The 23447-nt window shown below is 38.1% G+C and overlaps 1 protein-coding gene across 4 annotated transcripts in view; it reads right to left on the bottom strand.

Moving 5' to 3' along the window:
• Window positions 1–23447, bottom strand: part of TENM1 (teneurin transmembrane protein 1) — a 346951-nt gene that overhangs the window by 122552 nt on the left and 200952 nt on the right. For 3 of the 4 annotated variants that reach the window (XM_074915503.1, XM_074915502.1, XM_074915500.1), the window contains 6 exons: window positions 16216–16368; window positions 10802–11001; window positions 9151–9361; window positions 5531–5632; window positions 4216–4410; window positions 678–878 (listed from right to left, as the gene is read on the bottom strand). In XM_074915503.1, coding sequence (XP_074771604.1) covers window positions 678–878; window positions 4216–4410; window positions 5531–5632; window positions 9151–9361; window positions 10802–11001; window positions 16216–16368 — 1062 coding nt within the window. The remainder of the gene's footprint in view (window positions 1–677; window positions 879–4215; window positions 4411–5530; window positions 5633–9150; window positions 9362–10801; window positions 11002–16215; window positions 16369–23447) is intronic. The other variant, XM_074915501.1, reaches the window with a different exon arrangement.

A 23447-nucleotide genomic window follows, 5' to 3' on the forward strand; every position in this document is an offset into this window, starting at 1 on the left:
TGAGATTCCGGCTTTGTGAGCTTTACAGTGGAAAAAAATAGTACTGCGTACATTGGTAATGACATGCTCTATTACAGAGTAAAATGTCCAGAGTGCATTCATTTCAAGAAAACGAAACGTAAATGTACAAAGCACATAGGAAATCCATTTCAACTCTTAATCAAATTCAGTGGGATCAAACCTTGATGGTCCTCTAAGAAAGAAAAGAGTTTTTATCCCAGCATGAGAGAATGGATGCTCATTTTTGTTTAAAGATTTTTTGACAGAGCCTTCTTACTCATCAGTCGCTGCATTTAGACCATTATTTTTTTATATTCTCCCTGTCTCCCTCAGAGTTGTGGAGTTGCTCATTGCATGAGCCTGATAAATGCTCAGTATCTCGGGTGAGAATCATGCTTAACTCCAATCCATGCCAGGAGGCACTTGCACTCCTGCAGGACTACTGTTCTCGTTGTCACACCATCAGGCAGTCAACATTCTTGTCACAGAGAAAATTCCTTTCTATCCTTGTCAACAGAAAGCCAGTTGCTGACAATCCCATTCAGTGCCGTGCCACAGCACCCCTGGTTCACCCCTGTTTTTTAAATTCATAATAGCATAGTAATAGTCACTACTTTCTTTCACAACTCAAACAGAAAGCATAGGTATTATTGAAAAAATAAGACTCTCCAGCATACCTGTTGAACAGTCTGAACCTGTCCACTGCGGTTCACAGCTGCAGAGTCCTGTGTCCAGGAGGAAAGTCCCATGCCCCGAGCACTGCTCCTGGCACACGGGAAGCGATGTCTCACAGTTCACACCGCCCCAGCCCGTGGAGCAGTGACATTCCCCTTGAACGCACACACCATGGCCAGAGCACATCGGATCCAAGCAGTCCTCTGGAAAGCAGGGAATATACAACTTAGAGCATAAAACTTGCACCTTTACAGAAATTTCCTAATGAAATACAACACCAGGGATTCAGATTAATTTGGTGATTTTTGTGCAAATACCCAAACTGAAATGATGGTAACAAATACTAGGAAAAAACAGTCTATGCTAACATCTGTGCAAAAGTATAAGCCAAAATCAAGAAAAAAAGGAAGCATGTAGACTATTAGAGATTATGTGACTCTGTTTATCAAGGACATTTTTTTATTTTTAAAATGTGGATTCCCAAAACAGATTTATTGGTCCAACGTCAGTGAAGTTTGCGCTTCAGTAGCAGGGCTGAGAAAGAACTGGAGCAATTAATAATTACTTCTACAACTGAGCACTGTGTTTCCATTTGGGTATTTGTGCTCTGTGTTTTGTTTACATCTGCGAAAAGAAAGATTTATTCTTTCATCTTCCTATGGAAAGCTATCTCTACAGCTGAAAATTTGATACCAAAAAAGTGGCCATTGACTAATCCTGAGTAGTGAATCTCTGACTGAATGCTTGCTGTAAAAAAAAAAAATCTCATACACTCATAAAAAGTATGTGCTGGGCAATTGCAGATAATGAACAGATTCATAAAAGTCATAACGTACTGATGAACAATTTGCAAACAGACAAAGAGCTAAATTTGTTCTCAATTTGGATTAAACTATTCCTAGTGAAAAATTCAGGAGCTCTGTAGAAGAATTTAAATCAGCTGGTTAGTCCTGTATAATCAGCATATTCTTTCATAAAGCCCCAGCATTTCCTTAACAAGACAGATTTTAAGCAGAACACAGCCTGCCTTCTCTGGAGGCTGCAGGACGACTGCAGAGCTGAAGAGGATTTGTGGGGTCTGAGTATGGGAAACAATTAGCCAAAAGCCTATTCATGTTAGATCATGCTTGAGACTAATGTTAAAGAGGCACTTTCAAAGTTCTTGTACGCATTTTTCAAGCATCAGCACAAGCGCTGTTTTACTAATTAAATTGTAAACTTAACAAACACTGTTCTGTGCTACACGAATGAAGAGATGCTCTCTGCTCCAGTAAGGGAAGACTAAACACTTCAGACGCAGAGATTAACGGCCTCCAGTTTATGGGACCTTTTGACCTAGGAATAAAGAAGTAATGCTTTATCTTTTGAGCTGCTATGCCACCAGTTCAAGATCTTATTTCAAGATTTATGTTGTATCTTTTTCAGCCTTCCAGGCTTGTGCAGAGTACAATGTAATTCTGAAAGAGGGGAAATCAGAGTTTCTGGATAAAACATATCTTTGCTAAGCACACAACGCAAATACTTGGCAATTTTCTCTCATCCTGAGAAAGCTCTTTATTTTGCTGATCCTTTAAAATTAATTGAATGGCTCCATAAACAGCTTAAAAAGTATCACTCACTTTAGTAATGATAATCTGACAGGACAAATTCAAACGACTCCCATAGCAATGAATACATGTAGCTACTGGTGTTCCCTGTACAGTACATCGGTTACTATGTCTGCTGTGTTAACAATACTGCTAAATACTAAACTCATATTTACATACAATTATTTGTATGTAAATATTCCTAACAGAATTACTTCCGCTACTGCACGATACGTTGTACAATACAGTGAACTGAACAGTCATGTCATGCACACGCTGTTACAATAAAAACCCAGTGTACTTGCACAGGTTTGTTTCATTCACCCTAGTTCTACATAATTCCACCCTTTTAAAAAATTTAAATACATCTCTTCCTTTAAAAATCCAATGTTGTCACACTCTTAGTTTCAATAGCTGAGTACATTTATCTCCATTACTTTTTTCAACTATTTTGCAGGATCATGATATTGCAAGAAACAAAGCAACTGAAAACAGCAGTCACTCTCTCACCAGCTACAGGCTTGTTCAGCATCACAGCCTCAGTGAGTAAATCTGTGTATTACTTGCTTTTTCCCATTTGGGTTTTCTTGGTTTTGTCCATTTCTGAAACTACCAACAACTGAGTATGTCAGAAGTATTCTCTTGATCCTTTAAAAACCATACCAGGTATGTCAAATCCATCAAATCCATCCTGGACATTTTTCTGACTAGAGAATTCAAGCCACATAAAGAGCCTCCTCTGTGTGCTACTCAAAAGAATTACCTAAAATCTATATAGCAGGAAGCATGGAAGTATGCTGTCACTAGCTTCAGGCTAAGGGCACTGGTGAAAAATCATCAAATCAGGGCAAGCATGAATAAGAGTTCTGCTTTCCAAGGCTATGCACAGGGGAAGAAAGTCAAAGCTGATGAGCTAAGGCAAACAACAACTGCTTCTTTCTACAGATGTGGGCAGAGATACATTGGTGCTACAACCAGCAAAAGAACAATTCCTTGTTCTCAGAATTTCCCACTTTTTAATAGCCAAGCCTTAAAGATGCCAGTTTAGTACCGTGAACACAGTTTCATAGTAAAAATGACATGTGACAACAGAATTACACAATATGTTCTGTTAAACTGAAACTGTTTGCTGCTCTTTTTTGGCTTTATGTTGTCAGTATGTTCTTCACAGAAAAAAATCCAAGATGTAACAGAATGAAGAAAGGGAAAATCTGATTATGATCTGACTACTTTGGAGAACCAGCATGTCTTAGTTTGTTTAAATGATCTTCTGACTGCCTTACCCTTAGCTTTCGGCCAAGTGAAAAAGTCTGCACAGGCTCTTTGACTACGTGCTAAGGGACTGAGATTACTGGCAGCAAGGAGTACTGGGGATGCCAGCTTCCCTTCCTGAAAAAAATTATCTGGAGCCTGGGAGAAGAAAAATGGAGACAAAAAATCAAGATGGTCTCACAACTTTCACAAAGAAGGAATCCTTGCTTGCTGGGATGTTTTCCAGGAAACTTTTTGAGGATTGAGAATACACTGCTTGCTGAAAGGCAAAAACTTCCATCCATTTCTGTTCTTGATACTTTGATTCAATGAGGGAGGGAACAGAAATCATCTGAGAACTAGAGTCCTCCTGGACCAAAAGAGAAACTGGGTATTTCAGAGGACTGCCCATGCTACAATTACTGGTCTTACTAGACAATATATTAGAATAAAAATGTGAATCTTGGAAATTATGTGATCAGCTTCCACTCACTGTCACTGAGACCTGAATACCTTTACCTTTGATAACTTTCTATCTTAACATTACTTTCTATGAGACAGTTAAAGGTGCTTTTGTGCAAAACAGTACTGCTTCACAGTAAGCTTCTCACATCTGCGCGAGTTCTTAACTACCTTAAAACAGGTCTGGAGATAAAAGACAAAAATCAAATCCCCTAACTACAGAGCGGGAAACTTGACAAACCTTCCTCACAGATCTCTCCTTTGTAGCCAGGTACACAGATGCAGACACCCATGATACAGGTACCATGGCCAAAGCAGGTTGGATCAATACACTGTTCTTCTGGAACATCACACTCCGGTCCTTTCCACCCATTTCGACACACACAGTGACCTTTCTCATATTCTCCATTTCCGCTGCACAGCACTGGACAGGAATCTGAAGAAGGCAGATCGACCTTTTAAATGTATTTACATTACTTACATAGATTAACATTTATTGCATTTATTGTTCTGTAAAATTACTTTGCCACGCCAGCCCCCCAAACCTCCACTTGATTTGAGGGTTGTGACAGGCTGAAATCTTTGAACCAAGTAGTGAAGCAGTAATACAATGTCCTCATCTCCTCAGTCTGCTTCACATGCATACCTTAATTTTGACCTGAAATGGGATATCTTAGAAGATAAAAATAATTCTCTCCCCTTGATTGGCCTCTGCAGAAAATTTGCAGTGATGACTGCTTATGATTTTCAGTAAGATTAATATTTCTTTCCTATGAACTGAAGCAAGATACTGCCCTTTTCTTCCTTCTTCTAAGCAGGCTGACATTACTGAATTTTTAGTTGATACTGATCTGCACATAAACCAGTGATCTGGAAGCTTAGTTTTACAATCCAGTATCAATTTCTGAGGCAATCAAGCTCTTAAAAAAATAAAGTCTGCCCTAAATTTGAGGAAACATTGGAAAAACACAAGAATTTCCAGACACCACATGCAGCAGATGATGGAAAATACTGACAGAAATATCCAAAATGGAAATAAGCTCACTTACAATCTTTTTTAGCATGTTTTTTGCCCCGATGCTGGAAAACAGACTTTAAGCTGCTTTAGGTTTCTTTTCTACACCCTATTCAAGTTAAGACCATAGAAGCACTTTGCCTTATGCAATTTTCTCCAAATTGAAACTGTCTGTTACTCTTAAATAATAGAAAGCATTATGCTAGGCTAACACACTTATTAAAAAATGTATTTGATAATCACGGAGTGGATTCAAAGAGGGATGGAGTAATCTATTTACTCTGAAAGTCAGGGAGAGAGAAGTGGTTGATGCATCTTAGCTCAAGTACAACACAAAGAAACTTTCTATGTGTGTGCTCGCACTGTACATGTACAGCATGCTTAAGTACAGCATAAAGAAATTTCTATGTGTGCTGTTCCATCTGGCTGGGAAGAAGTAATTTAATCTTCTTTAATCACTTTGAATCTTTGCAGGCCCAGCAGTCACACACCATAATCATGATCCCTGTCATATATTGTGGGTCAGTTACTATGAGATTACCTTTTGCACAATCAGGACCAAGGAATCCTGGGAAACAGTGGCAGTGCCCCGAGATACATTCTCCATTCCCATTGCAATTAGTGGAGCAGTCATCCAGGATTTCTGTTTATTCAGAGAGTTGCACACAAAGAAAAGCACAAATTGGTTCAATTTGAAATGAATGGCATCTTCACCTCACTCTGCAGGACACATCTCAACATACAAATAGGCACAGAAGCAGTAAAAGGCCCATTTTCATTCATAGGGAGCATAAAACAAAATTCCTGTTCAAGCACCTTACAAATATTAGATTTTGTCTTGACAGCTTCGAGATAACAAGTGCATCATCTATATTACACCAAAAAGCTTTTAAAGTAAGTGTTCATGTAAAATTTACCACCATTAAAAGCACTGAAAGAACCAGAGTATTTGCTGAAAACTGTCCACCTTAAATACTTTCTTTTATTGCTGAAGTAATTTGTTTGAAACCTGTTTATAGAGTAAATTGCCTTCTATGGTGTTCATTTGAACCATGTGAATTGAATTCCTTGGAGGAGGGTAGGATTTCCACTTCTACACAATCAGATAAAAAAAAAAAAAAAAAAAAAGGTCTTTTGTAGAGTGGTGAAACTCAATGCAATAAAGGACTAAGAACTAGATTTGAAGAAAACCCCTCCACCTTCAATTCTGATCTTAAACGTGCCCATGTTTTATTACACAGCTTTGGATAGTAAACCACTCAACCTCACACATCTGGGTGCAGGCTCATATCGGTACATGGATTAGCTGTTTTTAATTTACACATGTATTTCCTACAGGAATTCAGTGGATTCACTGATATATATCGGCTTTATGTAAATATGATGAAGCAAAACCAAGGCTAAGATGGTCCCACGTGCAGCGGGTCACTGTCAGGCCAGCACTAGGACTAAGGGTCTCTGCAGCCCATACGGATACTGTGCAGGGCAGGAGAGGGGCTACAGAACAGTGGGAACGGAGGCTGTTTTATGGGCACATGCAGTAATAGATATGAGGAAGTACCTCTCGCTATAGGAAGATGGGAAACATGACTCCTTTCCCACAAAACAATAACTGTTAGGGAAAAAGAAGAAAACCCAGATCCTTTTGAAGAGTATCTGTCCATAGGAAGTGATTTAGGATGAAAAATCTTCCTCAAGAAAGAGCATACCATTGGAATATTTAATCTAATCAAATCTGATATACTTTTAAACTCAAACAGTTTGTCAAAAGATGGATTATAAGCACATCCCACAACTAACATGAATAACCAAAGTCAGTTTATTTTGATGTTATTTATGGGAACTTGAACAGATAAGGATTGGTTCCTCTTGATAACACCTACTGTTACTTAAAAATGTTCCTTTTGGTATATTAATTTATACCAAAGAATAGGCAATTGATATGCATCTATTCATCAGATATCCACAATCTGCACGTGGATTGTCTGCTTCAAAGCAAGCCCCCTTTGTTTTCAGAAGTATTTTCACAGATATTCTGCTCATTATTAATTTTTATATATTACTATTCATCTGCTCATTATCAACTCTTCTCTTGCTCTACATTTACACTTGCCTGTCTTCTCAGTTTTCCAGAATCACATAGTAAGTGATCCCTATGCTGATCTGAAATGAAGAATTAACGGTTTGAAAAGTAACTTTCCCTTGTTGCAACGTCCAGTTTGGGCAGGCCTTTATTCAGTCTACAGAAGTACTTGAGGTATGCCAGATTTTGCATGCAAATTACCCCCCTCAAGGGAAAGTCTGATCAGAGCTTTAGCTAAAGTGTCAGCAAAATTAATTTTGTACATAACTAATATTGACCAACTTGAAATATTACCTAATAGATGCTCATGAGGAGGGCATGGCTGCTTCACACAGCCAACAGTGGCATACAGCAGAGATGCATCCAAGCTCTTGCTCTATTCTGAGTATTTCAATCTATGGTCCTGGTTGATTATTTTGTCAGCAGAGATGTCAAATATGACTCCAGACCAGGGGTAAGGAGTATGGCTCAAAGTTTGGTTTATTTTTGTTTGCTTGGGTTTTTCCTTTTTTTTTTTTTTTTTTTTTTTTGGGTGGAAACCCCCAAAGAAACAACCAAGAACCATTATGCAAGGGAAAGTATGAGAAGAAGAGAAACAGGTTATGAAAACACAATAGCTAGCACTATTTTCAAAATGCATCAGCAATAGGTTCTTGCAGGATGAACACTCTTTTTCCCCAAACTGTCTTCTCGCAGACATTTCTGTGATTAAGTATAAGGATTCCCGCCTGCACTGTGGCTCTCACTGCTCCCCTCTGTACCCAGGCTGTTCTGCTTATTGGCCAGAGAAGGGATACACAAATTCTTTTGCACCAAATGTAAGAAGAACCAAACCACGGTATTGAGGTTTTTTGTTTTTTTTTTTTTTTTTTTTGTTTTTTTTTTTTTTTTGTGGTGAGAGGGTATGTTGCTTAGCAATGAAATATTTGCCAAACCCTCCTGTATAAACCTGCTGTCTTACAGTAGAAATAAACAAGGGAGCAGGTATTTGGATTCCTATCTGGACTGGAGTTTGGCCAGGTTTTATGCTCTTGACTGAGTACCTGTGAAGATGCTTCATCTATTGCTTGAGCATTATTTTCTCATATGGGACTGAGTAATGGCATTTTTTCTTGCTTGTAAAAGATTCGTTTTTCTGAACAGAGCAAATCTGAACTTTTATACCAAAACCAGTCATTACAATTCTATCCGAATTTCTAAATTATTTTCCTGCAATTCCTTCAAAATCTTGGTATTTGAATCATACAGTCCTGCTCTGCAAGGTGTTTACCATCAAGTAAAAATAGCATCCAATTGTTCTAAAGAGCAGATGGCATGTCCGTTACTAGTAAAGACATCTTGCTAAACATATGGTAGAACAGGTTAACTAAAGGGCATAGTGGTTAAAGTCTTGCAGCAAACCAAGATTGTCATAAATACAACACTTTACCTAAATTTAAATTCCAAAGAAACCCTCCGTGTGAGCACTGCTCACTAACAACACCTAGATTTGCAAACATTTGTCCACCTTTATGTATTATCAGATCCCTACCTATATCAGTAGGGATCTGATATGCCACCAGGACAGTGTCTCCTATATTTGCCTTCTGTGTTCCAAACAAAATGTTGCATTTGAATAACTGTATAAAACAACAACACCCATCCATCAAACAACAGTCACAACCAAATCCACAAAAGCTGCCTTGTAGGTTTTCTAATTGAATAAAATACTGGAAATAAAAACTTAAAGCCTGGATAATTTTTGTAGGATATATGGTTCCCATGTAAATAGGGAGGGCAGCAAGATAACACCAGAAATTACTCAAGCATTTAAGCTATCATATAAAAATCTTAACACACATGAAAACTTCACACTTAATTAATTTGATAACACCCATCTTCAATACACAAATGTTGCTATTTACCTAATAGTGGAATAAACATGAAGTTGATCCACTGAGGTTAATTAAACTAAGCTGAAATAAAACATATTTAAGGGAATACTAAAGGGAAGCCAGAATCAAGGCAAATAATTTATTTTCAAATACAGATTCTGAATATAATAATCAGAATAACAATTTCATTGTAACTGTTCTTACCAATTGCTGTCGTTAGTACAAACACTTGCTCTACTTTCTTTCCATCATTGTAGAATGCCATATGCCAAGCTCCTTGATCCATATACTCGATGAAACCTGTCTCTTGCAGTGAAGTTAAGATCAGATTCCTGGGAGCTTGATGAGGCTCCTCTGAGTTTTTTGGTTCCTGTTTAATTAACTGTTTTCCATCCATCAATTTTACAAAATCAAACTGAAATAATAATGAGCAAAAATTAACCACCTAGCAAATTTTTGTGAATCTACTCTGCATGTCTCATTCAAACAGGAATAAACAGTTGAAATCTTAAGAGGAATTGCTTGACTAAGAATTCACCAACGTAGACAGCAGTTTCACAACCTAGTCTATTCAGCTTCGGTTTCCATACAAAAAACGTTATGGTAGGTCAGAAATCTGGCATCAAAACTTGATGTTTGCTATGGCAGGGTAAATTCAGACTTGCTGCACTAAGTACAACAGATTTACTTCAAAAATTACATCTCTTTAATGGGAATAATTCCAAATTTTTCAAGATGTAGAGCCTACTTTATGCAGTGATTAATTTCAATTGCCAAGAATAGATTAAAGAACCTATTGTTCTCTATCAGCTTTTTAAATGCTTGTCCCTTATTATCAATATCCTATATCAAAACTTAAATACAGTTTTTATTTACATTTAATTTTATTAATGCAAATAAGTATTTTTTACATGGAAGTTCTTATACACCTAACCAAGTTGATGCTGACAACTTAAAGACCAGTTAACTTCAAACATCAGAGATATAAACCTTTCTATGAATTTCTGTTCAAGAAATTTATATCTTTCTCTAGGTTTTTCTAGGCATTCTAGTTTTCAGTAAAGTTGAACTTGAGCTCAGCTGAAGACTCAGCTACAATTAAAGTCAGTGACAGCTAAAAGTGCTTATTTCTAAGTGCTATTCAAAACTCTAGTAAATAATTTTTGAGGTTAGACTAGGTGATGTCCAGAGTTCCCCTCTCAACAATCTTTCCATGATTCTGTACACAAGTTTATCACACTTTATATGGAGTGTGATCGTGCTGAAAAATCTATTACCCATAGAAATTATGGCTTCATATGGCAAATATATTAAGCCTAAAGAAAAAAAGTTGAATGTGACCAGCAATATTGCATATTTTTACTGCTTAGCTAGGTTCTCTCCTGCAAAATCCAAGGACTAAACACTCAAAATTAATATTCACATTAGAAACCAGAAACAGCTTTTTATTTTTTTATTAACTCTTTATACTGACTGTGTAATCTGTTTGTTTTGATGAAGTTGTAAAAAGTTTAAAGCATTTTCAAATGATCTGGTACTTCATCCCACTGCCCCCGCAAAGACGACACTGGAGCTACACAGCAGCACAGTGTTTACCTGTCCAGCCTCCTAGACAGTCACATCACAGTGGTCACAGCCGCTGACCTTTCTGGCATGACACTGTGCCTCTTCCTCTGAGAGAGCTTGGTTTGAGGGTATAGCTAGATCTCAGTAAAAGAAAGGGATAAACAACTGCTTTTTTGTGGTTACAGCCAGTTCCTTCCTCCCTCCCTGCATTGGAAGTGTATTGTGAACATTTGCATCCACTGCTGTTTGAAAATGTAAGGATGGTAGAATTCGTGTTATTTCTAATTACCTGAGTGTGAGTAGGTGGAATGTTTCTTCTGCCATAAATTCCCAGCAGAGAATCCTTCGCCAGTGAAATGTTAAATTTCAGGTACATGGGGTGATGTATAGTAATCTGAAAGCGCCAGAATAAACCAGGGGGGATTGTCTGCATAACTTGTGCTCCAATCTCAACTTCTCCTGTGTCTATGGCCCGTCCCTTCTGAAACACTAATTTTCCAGAAACAAACAAAACAATCAGTTGCATATTCACGGTGGGTGAAGATAATAAGTCATGATGTATAAACATGCCTTAAATACATAGGAATAGATAGGAAAACCCCCTCTAAACAGAGGGCGTTACACTAAAACAATTGCATTTTTTATTCAACCAGCTGGAAAATACGAATAAACTTGCATGCAGTATTTACAACAACAGGCGTCAGAGCATTTTTGCCCTGGAAATTGTGGAATGCTTCACTGAATATAAAAAGGTAGAAGTGCTGCTGGGTAAACCATGGTCTTTACCTATCAGCTATGCAAACAAAACCCATTCAACTGAGAATGCGGGGAGAAGGCAGTGGGACACCTTCCTTTGGCATGTATTTCAGACTACTGCTGAGCAGGCATTGCATAAGCTACACAAATGGACACCAGTGAGGACAGAAAATCCATCCAACCCGATAGGTCAGAGCCCATGTCCAAAGCCTAGATTTCTATTAATCAGCATTCCTAATGATTTTATTATGGTAGTGATAAGCTGGTCCTGGAGAAATAAAGAACATCTGTTTTGGCTTGGTCTTTCTGCATGATAATGTAACAGGGGCATGAGGATAGGGACAGGCAATCTAAAGAGAAAACTGGCATAATTTCATAGTGCCTCACAATAAATTTGCAGACATCTACAGTATGCAACTTCACACATGGGTATGAGAGAGCTGAAATAGAAAGGGAAATGGAACGCATAAAGAAGACGTTGCCAAACTAAATTGGAGCTGGCTTGCTTTGCTGGCTTGTATCACCATCTTTGTGTATTTTAATGCCTGTCTGTGATCAGCAACGTGACATGCTGCAAATCACAGACCCAATCCTGTTAACATCTGATCTAATTCCATTGTAAGTTTTGCAAAACTCGAAGGCGCATTCCTGTACTTTCTCTCAACTAGAAAAAAATCAGGATAGTATGCTGCATCGGAGGAAGAGGCAAGAGGAAAAGATTGAATTCAGCAGCCATATCCATTTATGTTTCGTTTCATTCGAGTATCACAGTGAAGGATAAGGAAGAATAATCAAATTGACTGGAGCCTCACCTTTTACAATAATGCATATAAATATCTAATGCAACATAATGTGCACAAAATTTATAAATTGCCATTGGAAATGAAAAGAGCAGTAGCAAAGCGAGGGCCAGCTTTTTCCTGAACGTATTAATAACAAAGATCCTCAGTGGGATCTTCCATAGGCTTTAACTAGCGTAGGAAGTACTTAGCATTCTTAATGAATAGAGATTTAATTTACGAAGCAGGAACAATTCTCAGGGTACTCGATCTTCCAGCTTTAGGGCTGGCTTTGTGTCACCAAACCTACAGCAAGAACTACGAGCTGACTTTTAACACCTTATCACATAAAACCATCTATTTTTAGAGTGCAGAACTTGTAATCTAATACTCTAAAAATGCACCTGTTACTTAGTTCATGAGTTAAAATATTTCCCAGTTGCTGCTTTAACAATGTTCAAGGTGAGACTACTGTGCAATTTGCTTCATCGAAAAAATCTTGAATGGTGAGTTTTGAAAAGAGAATTAAAGTTCTTAAGTTGGGCAACAAAAGTGGATCCCTTCCCAACTCAACCCATAAAAGATCCTACTTGGCTAATGTAAATTTAAAAACCTTTTCCCCTATTTCCAGTACTCCAGAGATATTAAATCTTAATGATTCTTTGCAAGCAATTACCCTGGGTTAAGTAAAACACTAAGGAAGTTTTTGGTGATATTGACACATGGTAATTAATGTGATTCAATTACAAGATGGTAGAGCACTAAGTAAAAAGTCAAGGGTACAGTATCATTTTTGAAGTTAATGATATTATTGGTCGGTGTTCAAGGTCCTTTAAAACACAGTAACTGCTTCTTAGTTTGCTGAAGTGAAAAGGCCTGTTTCTTTGTTGAAAATAAAAAGCATTATGTCTTTAGTCAGGGAATATTTTCACTAATTGATACTATCAAATTATGCTGAACAGCATGTTAATGTTACTAGGCTCAGAACAATGTATCTGAATTTTTCCACATTTGGCTGAAAATACCTTTGCTTTAGTAATAATTTTATCTAATCTTTAAAAAAAGAGATGCACTGACAATTTTCTTTTATCTCATTACACAGGAAAGAATTGCATGCTGCTGTTCACAATGTTAACAGGAAAATATATATTATCTACCACCTACTGAAAGTATGCAGTCGCAGCATCTCTACCTTTCAAACACTATTTTTTCGGACAGCCACACAGCATGAAAAGGCTACTGTAAAAGCCATGCCTGAAGTGCATGTTTTCATATTCACTGAGTTACTGTCACTTCTTTATATGAAAAGAATTTAGCTCCGTTTCTATGCTTAATTGAACTAAGCAGGTATTTGGCTGTACAAAAAAGGCATCTGAAGATACACTGTTCACAGACTATACTTGTATAGTACCTTGCACTTTCTTGAAAAAGTCCAAAAAAAGCTTTTAAATTTACAGTGCTGTAATTGTAAATAAAAACAAGTTCTGTTTGAAAAACATTCTTTCTCTTAACAACATTTTTCTCATGACAAAGCATCATCTATATTCAGTTCCTTGTACAGCTCCTGATCTTGCCAACTGGTGTTAATTCTTCCCTATTCTTTCTAAGCACATTTTCCTTGCAAGTCTAAAGCAGAAGATAGATTCCTAATCACAGTTTTCTCTCGTCTTCAAGAAAGTAAAACTCTGAACAGCGTGGTGCCAATTATCTTCACAAGAAAGTACCTATATGCTGATTACTACTATCCTGAAACAATCAATTTCCTTGTACTCCCCTTGGTAAATACCAGCATCAATAGGATATCTGAGTTTTTAATCACATTACTACATATTAAAATATTAACTCATAGCCTCAGGTCAGTGTGTTATAAAGTCACTTGAAATCTGACTTGCTAATTTGTAAACTTGATTTTCACTAAAAGATTAGTTAAAATATATGCTTTCAAAGTCTGGAAAAGCATTCCGTGCTGCTGCACTGAGTTGGGAAAATGGGAGGTCACAATACCTGACACTAGTTATTTATCCCTGTGAAATCAAATCAGAGGTTTCAAGTTTACAGGCAAAGTATCAACCTTCTATGGTATCCTGCTGTAGTCAAAGGAGCTGCCTGTTTCCAAATCCTCCTTTCCAGCACATCTACATGGAGAATTTGTTACGAGCTCTGGGAATAAAATTACTGATATATATTAGAACTGATGGAAAGAAATAAACCCAGCAAAAATTGACCAGTCAGACTATGTATGTACTAATGCCTGGTACTAAGTCCACACGATTTTTCTTATGTTTTCCCAAGTGTAGAGTCCTTGTTATCACACACTCTGGATTACAGGTTACCCCCAAAAGGTGAAAGGGGACAAGTGGGACAATGGTCTAGCTATACTCACGACTGACCTCTGAAACTGTGAAAGCCCTCAGTGAAGTGGCTCTGCTATCACAGCCCTCCATACCTTACTGTTGGGAGGGAATTGTGTAGCTACACAAGACACTGAGATTGCCTGGGGCGAGGTAGTAATTTAACTTTTTACCTACTATGCTGAGTCTCTATTGACTTACATATTCTTTTCTATGTTTTCAAGCACCTAATTTTTAAGATTTTTGATGTTTTTCATGTTTTTCCTGCACATCCTCCTTTGGAAGCCAAGTGCTTTGGAAGAGCTTTTATTAAATCTGTAATATATTGACAAAATGATTTAATGCAGCTGAGAGGAACTATTTGAGATATTTTCCATGGTGCACCAGGACAAAAATATGAAATTGTATAAAACATTACTGCAATTCACTACCAATCTAAGGGACAAAAGAATGGATAACAACATTGTTGCCTCCTTACATATATTTCTATTGCTCATTTATCTAATATGATCTCTATCCAGTTGTGCCACATTGATTTGTAAAACTATTGACGTGAGATGTAATTTTCCTTCTGAAGGGACTGGTATAACAATAGCCCATCATGTCTCATATTTAGAGTCAAAGATCTTACCTGGCATACACAAAATCAGATCACAGCTCAGCTCTAAAATTTGGAAGGTCTGGAAATCTTCCTGTCATTTCAGAGCTCTCGGTATAATTCTACCTTCCTCTTAACAACTGGAAAGAGTAGGGTTCATGTTCTACTCCTATTCACTTTTCTCTGATCTAACCTGATTTATTCACTTTTTCTGAGTATCGTAAAAAGAAATGGGAGGGCTACCTGCTTTTTACAGTCAGAGAATATTACCATGGTGGTCAGTGAGAAGCATAGGCCAGAGGTTGTAACTAATACTGGAGTAGGTGATCTGACAACATTGAATTACAGGACTTGAGAGAAAGGAACTGTGCATCTCAGAGACAATCCTACTCTCTGTTTCACACTCCCAGCTGCACAGTCCACTCCTTTCCTACGCCAGCTCTGGTACTTTTCTGCTCCTTCAAAAGAGCTGCTTCAGCCACTTACATGGCAGAAGACTAGTCACATTTTTTTAATGAAGCCGTTTTCTGCTGCCACAGTGAACTGATGTGTCGTGGTCGTGCATGAGACAATCCCTGGAGTGGGCATGGGGACGCACCCCCAAGATGTGCAGGGCAAGAGACGGGGCAGAGCAGAACTGTCCCCCTGGCAGGGAACTGCCAGACTGGCTCAGGCGCTTTGCGAAACCTCAGCAGATTCCCGTGAGCTGATTCACTGACTGGTTAAGCCAGGATGTGACAGGATGCTGTATTTTAGCTTACGCCTTCAAGAACTGGCTGCCTTTAAAAGCATTGAGATTTCTACCCTTCTGCATATTCTGACGTGTCAGAACAAAGTGTTTCACTTTGCCTAAGATTGACTTGGGTCTGCAAGACAGGCACAGCATCAAGCCCTCTGCACAAAAGGGAACAAGGCGAACACGGTCTCACTTCCCCTGTCTTAAGACAGAAGCCAAACGCTCTAATCTCTCTTCACAAAAGAAGGGCGATTATTTTGCTATTGAACATAACTCTCCTAATGACTTGGGTCTGTTGCTAATTTTGGTGAGAGTTCTGCTAAAGGAAACAATCTGATTATGGGCTTTTCATACCAGTTCTAAAATTTTACTAGAGAAGATAAAACCTAGCTCAAAATGCTGTCAAACTGTAGCAAATACAGAATCTGAACAGTTGTAATGTTTAAATATTTGTAATCTGTCTGTCTTCTCATTCACACATACCTTTTTTTTCCGTTTTATCAGAAACTTTTCCTCCGATTGGTGAGTAAGTAGTATCCATGGATTCTGTTCCTTTATTTCCTTTGCTAACTCCATTTTCATATAGCTGCCCTTCAACAGGCTGTAGTTGCCAGGTTAAACCAAACAAGTGTACTGCTGCAAAAAAATGAAGACCAATTAATTGATGTCTAAGCTACAGCACCTTCAGTCAGACAAAGAAAGAATGCTGTGACCCAGTTTCTGCAAAGTCAAGTATTACTTTGTTCTGTTAGTAATAAATCAGAATTTCAAGGCATCTAATGAGCAATTTACTATTTTACCTTAAAACTCAATGTTTAATTAGTTTCCACACTTACTTTTGGAGCTCAGCCAGGTCAGGGTGATGAATTTCTATAGCAATTAATGGAAATACTTGCAATTAAAAGGATAACAGTTGAATGAATTTAATATTGTGTGACAGATTCTAATACTACATCAATGCTGTCCCTCAGCTTTCAACTGTCAAAGATCTCAGAGTTTGTTGATTAAAGCACTGACACCAAGCAAAACTTCTCACCTTTCCAACCCAGTTCTAAATGAAACTGTGCCCACTGCATTCCCAAACCTTTTCATTTAGGTTAAACATTAGTAAAAACACTGACTCCATAGATTTACTCTAGAATTACACTGTGAATAAAAATCTGGCTCTAGATTGAAAATATGTGTAATTATTCTACAACACATATCAACAGAAATATAGTTGTTATTTATGTATGCATTAGAAAATCTACTACATTAATCCTTTAATGAAATTATGAACTATCCTTATTACCATACATGGGGGCTGTCTACTCCACATTGCCTGTACAGCCATTCACTTTTTCTGCTTTCCTTTCTGATGCTTCTGATCTAAGGCATCAAGGGACAGTAGGAGAAAGGCAGCAACAGAGGATCTTATTTTAAGCCTAATATGATAGTACTGCAGTCATTCTAGGCAATTACCTAGGTCTTACTGAGGAGGGCAAATTCTTCCAAGGAAGAGGTTGCCTTAGTATTGAAGTAACTCAGCAGGGAGGACTGATGACCCACTAAAATATGGATTGAGGACACCCCCCACAGAGGAGCTGAAATTGTCACATAAAGAGCAAATCCCAAGTAGCAGGCTCTTTAGCCACATGCAGCAATTTGAACTAAGTAGAATCTGCCCACGGTGGGAGCTGCAAAGGCAATATATTTGCTCTTCCTCAATCACAGAATCATAAAACGGTTTGGGTTGGAAGAGACCTTAAAAAACTTCTAGTTCTACCCCGCCCCCTGCCATGGGCAGGGCAGGGACACCTTCCACCAGCCCAAGTTGCTCCAAGCCCCGTCCAACCTGGCCTTGAACCCTGCCAGGGAGGGGGCAGCCACAGCTTCTCTGGGCAGCCTGTGCCAGGGCCTCACCATCCCCACAGAGAATTCCTTCCTTGTGTCTAATCTAAACCTCCCTTCTCTCAGCCTAAAGCCATTAGCCCTTGTTCTAACACTACATGCCACTGTAAAAAGCCCCTCTCCAGCTTTCTTATAGTATACCCCTTTAGGTACTGGAAGGAACCGTGTAGGAACCTCAGCAACTCTCAGGAGAAGTGTGATCTAGAATGGGGTTTGCATTTAAAAAATACATTATTTTCTTTTGCACTTTGCACATACTTTAAGGAAAAAATCTCAATACAAACAGGAAACCTACAGTCTATTATCCATTTCCTATGTGTTTGCTCACAAGCCTCCCATGCATGCTGAAAAGTTAAATTATAAAGCACAATCCTGTGCCTTGAATGGGTTCCTGGCAAGGGCTTGCCAAAACTACCAGAGAAATGCAAAGCTGCCAATCTACAATCTGTGCACTTCTGGATCACCCATCCACCAATACATGATCCAAATCAAGCAAATGAGAGCACTTCTATTGAATTAGTGAGGTGACAGTATTTGTGACACATTTATATTTTTTACATTGGCATCAGGTGAAGAGAGCCAAATTTACTGATTCTCAAACCACTGCTTAACTATCAAATCTGAGCTCTGGAGACACACCACTAAACAGTAAATTCCCACTCCCCAAAAGAGATATTAGAAGCTTACTCTGGTGTTTAGTAGTGAGATCTCAAGCCAGAGGCTTGCCTGGATTGCTTCATATTCTGAAGACTTGAAATCATCAAGGGACCGTGCTAATACCTTGAAAAGGGTCTTGCAGTCAGATCACACAGACCTAAGCTGTGATCTTTGAGCTTATTAATGCAAGACATTACTTCTACATACAGGACAACAAAAATCAGCATGCCTTGACATCTCTACAGCAGACAGATCTTGCTCCTGGCTTGAGCTTCTGGACATTATTATTATTTAAAGAGTTAATAAGAACAAAATGGATCAAAGTTCAATGGGAGTGATAACAAATGAATGTATATTTCATTTATACTAATGCAAATAATTATATCAGCACTTGAAACAGATCAACACTAGAAGCAAAACATAACTGCCCACATCAATAAACTTTTAGTGGTTATAGTTGCTTTCTTATGCCGTTTCCATTGTTGATATTATTAATTTCCTAAGACAGCATCTGCACATGCTGCAGAAGGTATGTCACCAAGCAAGGACTGAATATGTAATGCACATTTTTTCTTACTATATTTTTTTTCCAGATTACATACACTATGCATTTTGTCATCCATTCACACCAATTTGAATAGCTTGCTTACTTCGTCCTCCTTCAGGCTGGAGAAGTGGTGCTGTTTTTATAGTTCGTGCCAAAGCTTGGCAAGCTAGCAAAACTATTTGTATGTACATTTGACAGTCAGTTTCCTCCCTGAGAAACACCAACTGCATTGTAGAGATGATGGTGTCTGCCAGTCTCGGACTCCTCGTCCATGGGAGGTGACAGGGGATACTGGTAGACCAGCTTCACACCAATGTGCAAGAGCGAGTGAACACCAAAGCACCGTGCTATGAAAATAAGATCTACTTGAATTAAAATGGATAACTCCTACCACTGCAGAAACCTGGTCATCTCGCCATCTTAAAATCCATCTGATTTTCATTACATTAGCTATAGCTCTTGAGAAATTACCTTCAGATCCAGGCGTCACTCTGGTAATAACCAGACCACATACACTAGTAAAGCTGTTAATTCTAAGTGATACCTTTCTCCGAAGTTAACTACAGGGAATAATTAATGTTTATTTAGCAGACACAAAGCCTTACCTTGCCTCTTCATTTTCTGTGATACTTTTCTTTTACCTGGGGTATACATAATTCCTACAAAGCTTGTGTTTCCTACAACATATGTACATCATGTTTTAAATATACAGCTATTTCACCAAATAAGATTAAAAAGAACTTTCAAATCTCTCTCTCTCAAATCTCTTTAGAAATAAGTAGGCATGCGCTGAATTTCATTGAAAAGCTCAAAAGAACTCTTTTGAGTCATTCTCTTTGATTTTTCTAGGGGATTTCTGGCTTTTGTTTTTCCCCCTTTACACAAATGGTCAATGAAAATGCAGTGGAATTCAACAGTGGGCCACAATGACATTTCCCACAGCATAATTCCACTTGTAAGATTCTCAGCTGTATTTCCCATGTGTAGTGGCCAGGTATAAGACTTGACTCCACAGACCAAGAAGAAGATGACACCATCACCTGTCCAACTTAGAATAGGCTGGGTAAAAAGGAGGGAGATTCATTTCCTGATGAAGGTCCCTGCCCTTTCATCAAAGTTCAGCCTTCAGGAATGATGTTTACACAGAAAGATCTTGACTGCAGTACTTTTGAGTCAGCTGGCTGCTGACTAACAATACCAAACCCCACCATTATGACTAAAGATGCATTACTGGATGTAGCTCAAGTTCCCACAGAACACAAAAAACAGCCTTTGAGGTTCATAACTAAACTGGTATTACAGAACAAGCAAAAGCTACTTCAAGGGTCTGCCTACTTGGCTCCAGAAAAATCCTGCAATCAGATACCCTGCATTTTGCAGCACCTAAAATACCTCAGTTACTAGTAGGGTGTGCAAGGTCATTGATGAACTGCTACAGTTTCAAGGAAAACCCAAGGACTATCAGGCAAGTGGACATTAAACAGCTTGTTAGCAGGATCAATATGCTTCACAACTGCAAAATTCATACTTTAAGTTAGGAGGGGCTGCGGTGAATCACCAGAGCATCAGCCCATAACATCCCCTCATCTGGGCACAACTGAACCTCTTGTCTGAAAACTTAGGGACAATATTTTCCCTGTGGGTAGCAACCGTGCTTCTTTACTTGGCATTTTTGAACTTCCAACTTGATTTCTCTGTTTCCTTGGTTCTTCCACCCTACTGCAAAGCTCATCTGAAAAGATATTCTTTCTTGGCTTGCTTGAAACTCCAGTACATTCCCCCCCTCTATCATTACATTATTACTTTGCTCTGTGTTATTTATGAGTTACATTCTGCTATGAGCTGAGTTGTACATTGCTTTCACTGAGGTGATCTGGTGGCAGGAAAACATATCCAAAGGCAAAATTTGACCCTCTTTACATAATGTTTGGAGATAGAGCTTATATAATAGATGTCACCATACCTATTTATATTTTATTAGATAGCCCTGTTTAATTCAAAGTTTCAGATAGAATTGGAACACAAAAGTGGACATACACTTTTTTTTTTTTTTTTTTTTTTTTTTTTTACAGCATGCATTATGGATGCTATTGGGGATGCTAAATTTGGAGTACTCTGTAGTCAGTGGAGCTAAAGAGACTGGAGGATGCCACAGGATTATGGTGAAACTAAGCTGCTTCTTCAGTCACCCTGTCCTGGCCAGGCTGCACAGTGGAGCTGCTCAGGGTAACTTTAAATGTCCTCTTCTCTTGAATACAGAAGATTCCACTCAGTACAGAGCTTTTCTTGGCTAATATATTTAACAGATCTCTTGCAGAAAAAGACAAATTAAAAGCCTATACCTTCTACCCTTCCCATAAATTTCCTTCACGGAACAAAGATGAAAAGCTAGTGTGACTTAATGCTGCCTAAGGAATTTTCTCTATCCATAGGCAGGATTTTGGTTGCTTCACATTACTGCTGTAAGTGAAATCAGTTGGATCCTGTTTGGAATCAAAGCTTGGGTCTTTACCTCTGAAGTAAATGTCCAGATTGCTTATTTTGTTCAACATTTAAATAAAACAAACTGACATTTCCAGATAAACTAACAGTCTCTGCAATTCTGTGGCATACTCGAGTAAATATTCACAAATATATAAGCATTTTTTTCAGAACTCGCTTTGTAAACTGGATTAACCTGCCATCTGCTATGAAGCCAATGATCTAATTTAATTTATTCTTATCTACCTTCTGTGTAAGCACAGCTTGTCAACTCCTGTGCTACATGTTTGGCAAAATATGAATAAGAGGCTTGGCTCCAGTGCAAAAGAGACTCTCAGTAGTGAGGAGATGTCAAAAAGTCCTGTGCAATAAGTACTTATCAACCTGCAAAATGGAACTTCAGAGGACAAAAATCCTACAAATGTGAAGTCTCTCCAAATTGCTGACCTCCACTAAAGGCTTTTGTTTAGCTTTCTCTGCTGTTTCCATTTATTTTACAAAAATCTCTGTAGATCATCCCCCTGAAGCCTAGACTCTAGAAGAGCTGTAATAGAATGTATATCAGCAGCTGACTATTCTTTCTGCACCTGCTCTGACCAAGTGCCAGGAAATTATTTATCTTCTATAACTGCTAGCAGGTTCTGCTTATAAAACTGGATTTCACTGTGGCATGAAGCCATGGGTGCATTAGTGCCTCAGTTCCAGTAAAGGTAAAGCAATGTGAAAATACCTGAACACAAATAAGAGTCAGAATCAAAGTCCTGATCCTGACCCACAGAAGCAGTGTTCTTTTGTAAGCTCATTTTGTAAATAAAATGCTATGTGATTCTGCTCCAACCAAATTTGAAAATTTGAGACTGTTGATATTTGATTCAGTCTTAAGATTTTTTTTTTTAAAAAATCCATACTGAAGTGATAAGTTATTTTGGACCATATATGGCCTTTCACGATATAAAGATTTTTCCATATATTTGTTATAGCCATCTTAACTCTCAAGCATTCTCCTCTTTCTCAGGCAGTCTTCTCTTTACACCTAACATATTTTTATACCTGGGAATAGAAATAAACCCTCCTCTCCTGCAGTTCTCCTGCTTGGATGTATAAATCTATGCACTGAGATACATATGTCCTTAAAATCTGGCCTGGCCTTTCCCAGTGTTGAAACCACCACCCCTCTACCTTGTACACAGTGTGGGAAATGACAGGTCACAATGGCAGACAGCAGAGAGGTTTTAATTTCCTCACCCTCCATATGTGTATAATTTAAGACCCAACACCATCTCCAGTGCATACTCATAAATACTGATAATATCACAAAGGATGGGGACAACTTCATATTCGTACTTGAGAATTCATCTGTATATAAAATAGTAATTTTTGTAGTCAGGGATGGTTAAATCTAAGAACATAAGATGCAATCTTCAGAGGCACTGAACATTTGCATCTCCTGCTGAAATCAATAGGAACTGTAAGAGTTCAGCACCTTTGAGCAATAGGACCAGTGATTTGCAAGTCCAAATCAGCTGCTGATAAAATGGTAAGGTATCATGGAAGAAAACTCCAACTTTACTAATGGGCTAAAAATAACTGAGTAGATATGCAGCTACATGAAACACTGTATTGTACTTAAAGAAAATGGCGTCATACTGAAAAATTACAGAAAAAATGCTGTATTTTTTATTGTATCGTATTTTAATCACTTGTATCTGTATTGTTTACTTGTAAATTTTTGTTCAGATTTCTTAATTGCTGATGGCTTCTTAGTTTTTTATTATGATGAGATTAAAAAAAGAGAATATTTACTATACCATTCTCCAATGGTAGTCTATTTTATACTCTTTATAGCAACACAGACCAATAGATGAACAAACAGCTATTGACTGCATTGAATCAAACAGCTATGTTCTTGTCTTTCATGTGATAATTTCTCTACATTATAGCTTTTGGACATCAGTACGTATACAGTGTCTGCTAGTCCCCATCATACCTACCAGATATAATAAACTATTTAAAAAGTGTCACAGAAATTTCAGTTTTCTTTCCCATACTTTCCTTTTGCAAAGTGCCATCTCTGTAAATACTTGAGCCTAGAGTGGTGACACAGATTCAGCTCAGTCCTTTCAAACACCTCATGCCAGAG

The sequence above is a fragment of the Athene noctua genome, chromosome 11, assembly GCF_965140245.1.
Source record: "Athene noctua chromosome 11, bAthNoc1.hap1.1, whole genome shotgun sequence".
Taxonomy (NCBI): Eukaryota; Metazoa; Chordata; class Aves; order Strigiformes; family Strigidae; genus Athene; species Athene noctua.